The 9,748-nt window shown below is 37.1% G+C and overlaps 1 protein-coding gene across 2 annotated transcripts; it reads left to right on the plus strand.

The window, feature by feature from the left end:
• Positions 1–245: 245 nt before the first annotated feature.
• Positions 246–8,351, plus strand: LOC104615881 (ubiquitin-conjugating enzyme E2 D3). 2 transcript variants are annotated; one of them, XM_010284066.1, is made up of 5 exons: positions 246–299; positions 2,842–2,919; positions 3,766–3,871; positions 5,124–5,217; positions 6,844–8,351. In XM_010284066.1, exons 1-5 carry the CDS (start codon positions 246–248, stop codon positions 6,887–6,889), a joined length of 378 nt encoding a protein of 125 aa, XP_010282368.1. In that variant the 3' UTR covers positions 6,890–8,351. The 2 variants fall into 2 exon arrangements, with proteins under 2 accessions (XP_010282368.1, XP_010282361.1); XM_010284059.1 differs by lacking the exon at positions 6,844–8,351 and adding an exon at positions 5,740–5,788.
• The last annotated feature ends 1,397 nt before the right edge of the window (positions 8,352–9,748 follow it).

The raw sequence follows: 9,748 nt of genomic DNA on the forward strand, positions 1-9,748 counted from the left end.
AGTTGTTATTGCACATTCTTCTGTGTTTGTATATGGAGAAACTGTAAAAGTTTTTACTGGACATGAAGTGAAAATGACTGAGTTCATTAGCGTTCCTTCTCTGAACAGTGTTTTGGTTTTTTTGTTCTTTTTTTCCTAAAGGAACTTAGTGACTTAGCCCGTGATCCTCCAGCACAGTGTTCATAAGTAACTTTAAGTTTTATGTTTCGCTCTGCTAACTCAAAGCATGTCATGCATAGATAATAATGCGGAGTTTTTCTTTTGTAGTGTTTCATTGGCAAGCCACAATTATGGGACCTGTAAGTATTTTAATTCTTGTGATGTAATATTAAACTAGTAGTTCTTATTGAGGAGGAAACTGTGAAAGTTTTTATTTCAGGTTTTTTAACTCCCATTATTAGGCTTTAGTTCTAGAAGTACTCCTTACAGTAATGGAAGATGAAGGGTGGGGGGGAATTAGTCTGCTTAGTTTATTGCTGGAATGTTTTATGAGGGCATGTATTTCAGCTGAGATAATCCTAGAGCAATGTTAGGCATTATCATTTGATATCTAGAAACTTTGTTTGCATTTAACTTTTTCTAAACTTTGTACTAGGAGCTGGTCCCAGAGTCAGGAATTAATTGGGATGCTTTTGTGTGGATCTTAGAAATCTTAGAACAGATCAGGGAATCCTTGTTTGGTTTGGTGTCATGTAGTGAGATCTTGAATAATTTTAGAAAAAGAAGGGAAAAAATGGCTGAGATGTGAGGTTCCAGTTATGACTGGAGGAAAGGAAATCTGTATTAAATGTTCAGTAAGCATCTGAAACCTGAAAGTGACTTTTTCCTTGATAAAAGAAGGCAAATGTTTGCCTTTACTGAAAAGGTAACCTGCAAACACTTGACATCTGGAGTTTTCAGGGCTGGTTATCTATCTTTAGAAAACAAAACCTTCTGTAACTTGAGAAGGCAAATACTGGATGCCAGTAGACCTGCAGCATCAAGGTGATGCTTCCAGTGAGGCTGCAGAGTAGGAATTAAATATGAGTGATGCTGAATTGCCCTGACTTTATATATAGCTACAAGTGTGGTTTTAGGAGATTGCTGTGGAAAATGTACTTATTAGAGGTTCACCTGACTGGAAAAATGGCTCTCCATTCCAAAGTCCCTGGTCCTCATTGACTGTAACTAGGTGCTTCAAAAAGATAAAATTGTTTAATAGCTGTATTCATGCTTAAATGGCAAGGAATGTTCTACACTATACTGAGTATGGTTTTATGTGGCTGGTGTCTGCATGGTCATAGGGTATTAAAGATCAGTTGGATTTAAATTGGGATTATTATTTTTAGTTTCCCCTTCTGGTTAATAACGTACAGCTCCTTTTTTCCCATATGGTTTTTGTGGTGTCGAAAGGTTTGCATTCCTGTTTCAAGCTTGGGCAGTATCTTGGCAGAAGTGTGGTGTTAGTAGTTTAGCGCTGCTGTGGTGTTGCTTAGTGCCTTTAATAACAGATGAAGACTGTAGAACTAATCACCTGGCCTTCCACCTCTGCGACAGGATATTATACAGGCTGTGATTTTCTTAGCTAGATGTAAGAGAGCTTGCATTGGTTTAACACATTCTAAGAGGGGTTTCTGTAACTGCTAAAATTGATCCCCAGAGTATGTGCAGTAAAAGGGTTGCTTTCTGGCTCCTCAAAGCCTTACATAAGCATCTTTTGGCCAAATACAAGAGGTTGTATCTTGATTGCTAGGTTTTCAGCAGAGATTGGATAGGGTATAACCTATGCATTTTCAGGTTTGAGTCCCTTGTCTTGTGTTGCAGAATATAATTTTCTGATATTTAACTAAGTAAGATGTAGTTATTTCCTTACATTGATGAAATGTTCTTGCAATTAATATGAAAATTCAATTTACAAATAATTCAGAAGTGTACTTGTGTGTCTCAAATTAATTTTCCCTATCCCTGAATCTGGAATTAAAAGCACTGTAGTCTTCAGATTAAAGAATGAAATTGTTAGCTCTATTTCAGAAATTTAGTTATAGTTTCAAGTAAAACTTTTTACATATTTCTTCTAGTAACTTAGGCAATCCCTGTTTAGTCACTCCATTTATTCTCTACTTATTATCAGCTTTCTTACTTCCACATGTTGCTTTACTGCTAATAGTTAACGCGTGAATGAATTACCCGCATAATTGTTTACTTGGAGCAGGGAAATGTAAAATACTCCTCCATACTAGATTCCAGTGAATTTCTAATGCAGAAGAGGACGAAGAATTCACTTGAATCTTGCTGAGGAGTTTTTTTGTTGTTGTTTAGTGGTGCTGGTAGGGTGGAGGGTTTTTGCAAGGAGCGAGGAGTTAGCTGTGTATTCGTAGGTTTTCTGCAGGGCTGAGCAACATCTAAGCCAAGGACAGAACTTAGGACGGAATGAGAGGCCCTTAGAGCTGTCCGTGGCCACTGTAAACTTGGGTGGTCGTAACAAATAAACTCCAACTGAGTTTATTTGAACTTGAGCTTTTTCAACCTGACAGGACCCCCACTCTGTTAACATTATTTCTTGGAGCAGTCTGAGAGGCGTTTGGATGCTTTTGCCAAGTTTTCCTGAGTGGATTGTCAGAGAAGCTGTTTTCTGTGAAGCATCAGATCGGAGAGGTCTATGCAGAAAGTGACTTGTATGTGTTCTGTATCACTTACCTTAGGAAGTAGTAACCGCATTTTAATTACATCTCTTTTGTATTGGTGGATTAAACGGTTCAGTTGTTTAAACAAATGTCCTCTCCTTTTACTTATTTAAAAACATCTTCAGTGATACTTAGTCCTAAAGATGATAATAAGAGAATTATTTGTTTCCTTTGACAGAATGACAGTCCATATCAGGGTGGTGTATTCTTCTTGACAATTCACTTTCCTACAGACTACCCTTTCAAACCACCTAAGGTAAGGGCATTGCTTTCTCATTTGTGAAATTAGTGCTCTTTAAAGAACCGAGTAAAGGACAGAAGTTGTCAGCATCTGTGTTGCAATACTGTCAAGTTCTCACTTCTTTTCATGCATTCTTACAGTATATTAGATAGCAAGGTCCCTCTCTGACTACCACAAGAATGTGTGCGTTAACTTATTTTAGGAGCAAACTCATATATGTGAGTTTTGAATGTCTTGGAATGATGTTTGATTTTATTTCTGTTTTTCTTAATTGATAGGAAAATTCATTAGCTGTGTGTTACTATAGTAGAATTCTTGCTGAGGGGGCTGTCCAGTATTACAGTGTAGCTGTTTGGGTTCGTCTATAGGAATGTGACACTATGGATAGGGATTAACTTGCTGAGTACCTAAAATCAGTGAAGATGGTATCTGTTTGAATTTGGCAGTAATTGCAAAATCTGCTTTTTTGTAGCTTTATCAGCTGCTAGCATTGTCTTCCAAATTTCAGTCAATGTGAAAGTGCACAGTTGGAGTGACCGCAATGTTTGAAGTTCTTTAGCTCTGTGATAGCAGTTTTCTGTGGTTCAGGCACTTCTGTTGAGTGTCTTCATCATGATACAGGCACCTGTGATTAAAACGTAGCCTCGTATTTGTCCTGTGTCTGTTTGAAATAGAGTGCCTGGTAATTGGAAACTGAGAGGTTGTGGCTTGGGTGCATTTCCACGAGTTTGATGCAGTTTAACTGCTTAATCCTTTTCTTTTAGAGTAAATTGAGTTGACTAATAGCCTGACTGAGAAGGGTAACGTCATTGTCATCAGAGACCGAAACACAGTCTTCTTTTTTTTTTGTTGTTGTTGCAGGTTGCATTTACAACAAGAATCTATCATCCAAATATTAACAGTAATGGCAGCATTTGTCTTGATATTCTAAGATCACAGTGGTCTCCTGCTTTAACTATTTCTAAAGGTAACTTTTGTGAAGGAGAAATGTTTCCATCTTGTATTGAATACTCTGCTTTTAGATTTGATTGTCTCGAGTTCTTACCCGTCTCTTGATTTCCCTTGCTTGTTCTAGCCTGTGTTTCGCCAATTTGGTAATGATGTCTTACTGTGGTTTTAATGGATATTTGTTTTTTCTAACACATTCTGCTACATGGCTCTTTAAGGCCTTGTCTGGCCACTTACTTGCTTCAGTATTCTTAGCAGAGCTTACTAGCTTGGTCCCAGAGGAATCTGCCAGCATTTGGATTGAAACAGGCCTGTGGTAGTGTATTTGAGCGAAGGCTGAGAAACTACTCGTTTGCAGCTGTCCATGTAGATACAGACTTGCATATTAATTTAAAGTCAGTTTTTAATAATGAAATCTGCATAGTTTTTTTGACTGAGTCTGTCTAGAATTACATGCAGAGTTATACTGGTATATCTCTGTGGCAGACTAATAAAAGAAAACTGTTATTGATAGATGTTGCTTTCTGCCATTGTGCACTGGTATTGTATTGCATTGCTTCATTTTACTATAGTAAATAACAGTTAACTCTCAAATCAAATTTTGTGTTGCCTCAAAGCCACTGGTCACTGTGACTTCAAAAGATCCATCAAAGTGCTCCTTTGTCTATAGGACGTGTAATTCCTGCCTGTCCAAGGAGTAGGTCTGTAATTTGAATGTGGATTCCCTACATTTTAATGCTGTCACTATTGTTTTCCTTTCAAAGCTGCTGTGAGAGGATGAACTCCTCGTAGCTGCCTGCAACAGTGTTATTCCACATGTGTAGATTTATCAGTGCTGACCAGGTTATTGCTACCTTACATACACAGAGACAGAATTCAGTCTGATTTAAAAAAAAAAAAAAAGGTGAAGAAGTTCTAGTTTTAGTGATTAAAGCCGTGGAATGTGCTGGTCATCAGAATACATAACGTGCTCTTTTTGGCTGCTACATTGCATCATAGTGCAGGGGACAACAGTGCTGTTCTCGTGTGTGCTTACTGACAGCTGTAAGTATTGGGAAATACGAAACAAATTGTTCTTACAAACAAAATTTTAAGTCATTCTGGGCTTTTTATTCGGAGTGGGTTACAAATTTATTTGGGCCGTAACCAGGAGAAGGCTTGTTAGGTTCTCGCCTTGTGCCGACTTTGTGCTAATGCAAAGATCTGCGCTCCATTGTTTCTGAGATTGTTGCTCCTGCTCTGCTATAGAGAATTCTTTTTTTTTTTTACAGTTCTCTTATCCATTTGTTCACTGTTATGTGATCCAAATCCAGATGACCCACTAGTGCCAGAGATTGCACGTATCTATAAAACAGACAGAGACAAGTAAGTACAGAGTTGCGCAAGGCTAATACTGTAACAGACTTTGTAAGAGTACGTTGTCAGACCGCAATTGTGTTGAGTGAGCCTTTCGTGAAGATCTGGGATAGAGAGAATTTTTGTGTCGAAGTACCACCTATTCTTGGTAGCGCATAATTTAAAAACAAAGGGGCTTAGTATCTTTGTAGTTCTGGGTGAAGGAGACTCTTTTTCTTGTATGCATGGCAGTATTTTAAAGTATGTATTGCCCAGTTTTTGTTTTTATTACCGTGCATAAATAGGATACAGTTAGATCTTGATATTGAGGAGAAGATAACTTTGTTATTTTGGTGCTTTCTTTTGGTAGCAGCTTGGCCTTTAATTTCCGTGCTCCCCTTGAAAAAAGGCTTCATAATTTTTTTACTATCTGTGTTGAAACAAGGTGGTTTTTTCTTACGTGTTTTGAACATTTTGCACAGATAGACTTATACAAAGTAGACTGTTTTTTTAATATAAATATATTAATGCTAAATATACTTGTCCAATTAGGTACAATAGGTTAGCAAGAGAGTGGACAGAGAAATACGCTATGCTGTAGGGTAAGAATATCTGCACATTATAGTGCATTTAACAAAATGGAAACTTGTCAGCACTTGGGTGCTGCATGCTCTAGGCACTGGATTAACTAACAGATAATGGATGCACCAGTTACTGAACTTGGATATTTAACAGCTTGATCTGTGGTTAGTGTGAAATGTATTGGCTAGTCACTATTTCTCACAGATACTGCTCTTGCATGGCAAAAAAAAAAAAAAAAAAAAAGTATAAAATAATTATCAAGCTTTGAGCCAACTTGTCAACTTGTTCTGGTAAGTATTTACCCAGATTTTGTCAGAATTTCATTAAAAGTGATTCCCTGTAGTGAGACCTCATGCACAGACATAGGTGAATTTAGACAATCCAAATTTTAACTTTTTATTATTCATCAGTGTCTGTCTTCTATGTATAAACTAGAAAAATGTATGGGGATTATGTTTTGCTTGTATCGTTGAAAATTAACTTCTTACCGACAAGCATGGAGTTAAATATATAAACTAATTGTCAGTTCAATTCCTGTGGAAGTAGTGTACTTAAATATTGTTTTAATGTCCTTTTTAAAAAATGGTTTGAGCAGTGTATTCATATGGAAAGAGAGTATTAGGTGTGAAGAAATGCTTAGTGGTGTTTTACTCCTAAATGGGAAATATGACATTTTGTATCCAGTGATACTATTAACCAAGTAATGTTTACTTATGGCATGTGATACTCTGTAATCTTTACCTAAGGGCAATATGTAAACAAAATGCTCCCCTTGCCTCTCCCACGCCAGGTGGTCTCTACTCATTCCCCTTCTTCAGCAGTTTTCACAACAGGCTTCTAGCAAATCTGCTTGTCTTGAATTAGAAGTGTTTCATATAAATTAGAGACTTAGTCTAGTTAGTCTAGGGAGGGATTTGCTCAGATTTTTCAGTTCAAGTATATCTTATTATAGAAAGAGACTTCTCAGTGTGAAGAGAATAGGGAGATGGTGATAAAGTGATACTTAATCATTAACTGTTTAGGAAATTGCCATTTTCATGCTGACACTAATTCAATTCCTGGTTTTGTTTGCAGGTACAACAGAATATCTCGGGAATGGACTCAGAAGTATGCCATGTGATGCTACCTTAAAGTCAGAATAACCTGCATTATAGCTGGAATAAACTTTAAATTACTGTTCCTTTTTTGATTTTCTTATCCGGCTGCTCCCCTATCAGACCTCATCTTTTTTATTTTTTGTTTACCTCCTTCCATTCATGCACATGCTCATCTGAGAAGACTTTAGTTCTTCCAGCTTTGGACAATAACTGCTTTTAGAATCTGTAAAGTAGTTACACAAGAACAATTGCCCAAGATTCATAATTTTTTTTTAATGGAGCATGTGTATTATGTGGCCAATGTCTTCATTCTAACTTGGTTATGAGATTAAAAACAAACATTCCTCACTGCTCTAACAGATACTGAAGATATCACCTGAAGGGGGGAGGGGAGATGGATGTTCAATTTTCTCACATCAAAGAAGTAACATTGCTGTAGCAACATCCATCTTGTTCCAAACCTTCCAGTGTTAGAGAACTGAGGTTTTACTATATACTTTTGCTCATAACTGATGTGTCTGGAGAATTGGTACTGAATCTATAGCATCAGCAGAACAGAAAATGTGATGTATCTTATGCATGTCAATAAAGGAATGACCAGTTCTTGTTTTACAGAGAATGGAAATTGGAAGTCAAACATCCCTTGTATTCCAAAATAGGGTCTAAGAACATTTTTGTAATTCCTTTAAATTTTGTTAGGAGGCTTGGAGCTATTAGTTAATCTGTCTTCCAAAACACTGTTTAATATAGCACTGAATAAATGATGCAAGTTGTCAATGGATGAGTGATCAACTAATAGCTCTACTAGTAATTGATTTATTTTCTTCAATAAAGTTGCATAAACCAATGAGTTAGCTGCCTGGATTAATCAATATGGGAAACAAAATCTTTTGTAAAAGCAAAGCTGGTTTTTGTATATACTGTTGGGATTTGCCTCATTGTTTAACATCAAATAATGATGTAAAGTTCAATAGAGTGAATCTTTTGCCATTTTCAGTTATAATGCTCAGTCTGTTGCAGGTTGACACATTGTTCGGCCTGATGTATGCAGAATTAATAAGCTAACATAGTAGTGTAGCCTTAGTAGTGTGCTACACTTGGTGCTGGGAGCCCAGCGTTCAAGGAAGGACTTGGGACCCAGCAGATCTGAAGTGGTGTATTGTGGAGATACTTCCTGATGCACCTGTGTTTGCTGACTGAGAACCTTTTTCTTCACCTTGTACACTTGACAGCTGAAAGATCTTAATGTGGGAGTAATGATGAGGCAAAAAAATTATAAAATAAAGTACTGTTTTGATGTGGGAATTGTCATGAGGCTGTGTTGAAGTGACTTTACTATGTGGGATGTTCATTACCATTGAAAAGGACTTGTTCAGCCATGCTGCCATTTCCATTGATGACTATTTTAACGCAACAGACACTTTCCTCATGTCAGGTGACTAAACGTGAATAAAGATTCATTGCTATTGGATTTTTGTTCTACAAGAAACATTGTCTTGTGCCATTAGTTTATCTTTGCAGCAACAAGGGCATTATTAAACATCCGACTCTCCTCTTTCCTGCCCTCTTCCTTCATATTTTTCCTTGTTTGATATTTTTTTTTGTCTCCATTCTTAACATCCATAGCTTCATTTTCTCTAGTCTTGTACTATCACTTTATTGTGCATCTGTGACTTCGCACTGGCACCACTTTTGCACTGCTTATAGTTATGTACATTCTGATTCCTTGTCGCCACATGGATGTGGAAAGCTAGATGTAAAATAAATGTTAAACCTTAATTTTTATAAAAATTTGAATATGTAGTTTGGACATGGTTTGTTCTGATTCTAAGCTATGAAAGTGAACGTATTTTAAAGTCTAGTTGGCTTGAAATTTAGAAACCCGTGCTCTCTTTAACAGCGCATGCCTCACTGAAATGACGTTCAGAAATTTGCTGATGAAGTTGCAGTTCATGCAGTGTTTCTGCTTTGCTAACCAAAGATTTTTGCTTACACCATTTTGTTGAAAATGGTACTTAAAGTACAGCTGCCAGTAGTGTTACAACTGAGGTAAAAGTTTGTATTTCTAAGCTTACAAACACGTTGCACTCCCCTTTTTGGTCATTGTGTTAATTTGGTGCGTATTACTTTGTCTTGGAGTCATAGACACTGAAATTACTTACGTGATCAGCTAGAGAGGTGTTTTGCGAGATGTAAGGAACCAGGCTTCAAAAACTCCAGGAGGTGTGGATGAGGGAGGGTCGGAGAAGGAGAGGATAGTAAAATATTACATGGAGACTGGAAATCTTGTTTGGACCACTGTATATTTCTCTTGTATATCCGTAATGGTCCTTCTGTGATAATTTTCTGTAATTAGAAAGTACTTATATTGATGAAAGAATGATAGGTGAATTGCAGATGTTATGTATGCATGCCAGACGTCATGCTGAGACTTCAAATCTTACCTTTGTGAAGTGGGAAATGGCAGGTGTGTTTGTCTTCGAAGCAGTCTCGGTAGTGTCTCATGTAGGCTTCCTGCAGAAGTTCTGTTTGGGCTGCCTGTTCAAGCAGGGGGGCAAGGGGACAGCTGGTTTATGTGAGCTAATAAGGAGATAATGAAAGAATTTAAGAATTTAATTTTGACAAAACAAAAAGCTTAGTTAGTGATGACCTTTGAGTAATCTACCTACCAAAACCACAGATAGTCTAGAAAGTATGCGGTAGATCTTGATTAATAAGAAACATGGGGTGGGGGATTACAATTTTAATTTCATGTGAAAACTGAAGGTCTTGTAAAACACTGAAGTGAGTTGTCCTGTCCAGCTCTGCTAAAAGACTTATTTCAGGATAATAAGTACAATAATTGCTTCAGAACACAGGAGCTGGCTCCATCCTAAAAGTTT

The sequence above is a fragment of the Phaethon lepturus genome, unplaced genomic scaffold, assembly GCF_000687285.1.
Source record: "Phaethon lepturus isolate BGI_N335 unplaced genomic scaffold, ASM68728v1 scaffold21190, whole genome shotgun sequence".
Taxonomy (NCBI): Eukaryota; Metazoa; Chordata; class Aves; order Phaethontiformes; family Phaethontidae; genus Phaethon; species Phaethon lepturus.

Coding starts and splice junctions, on each gene's coding strand:
- LOC104615881 (XM_010284059.1), top strand. CDS start 246: ATGCGGAGTTTTTCTTTTGTAGTGTTTCATTGGCAAGCCACAATTATG. Junction 2,920..3,765: donor ACCCTTTCAAACCACCTAAG/GTAAGGGCATTG, acceptor TTGTTGTTGCAG/GTTGCATTTACAACAAGAAT. Junction 5,218..5,739: donor TATAAAACAGACAGAGACAA/GTAAGTACAGAG, acceptor TTGTCCAATTAG/GTACAATAGGTTAGCAAGAG.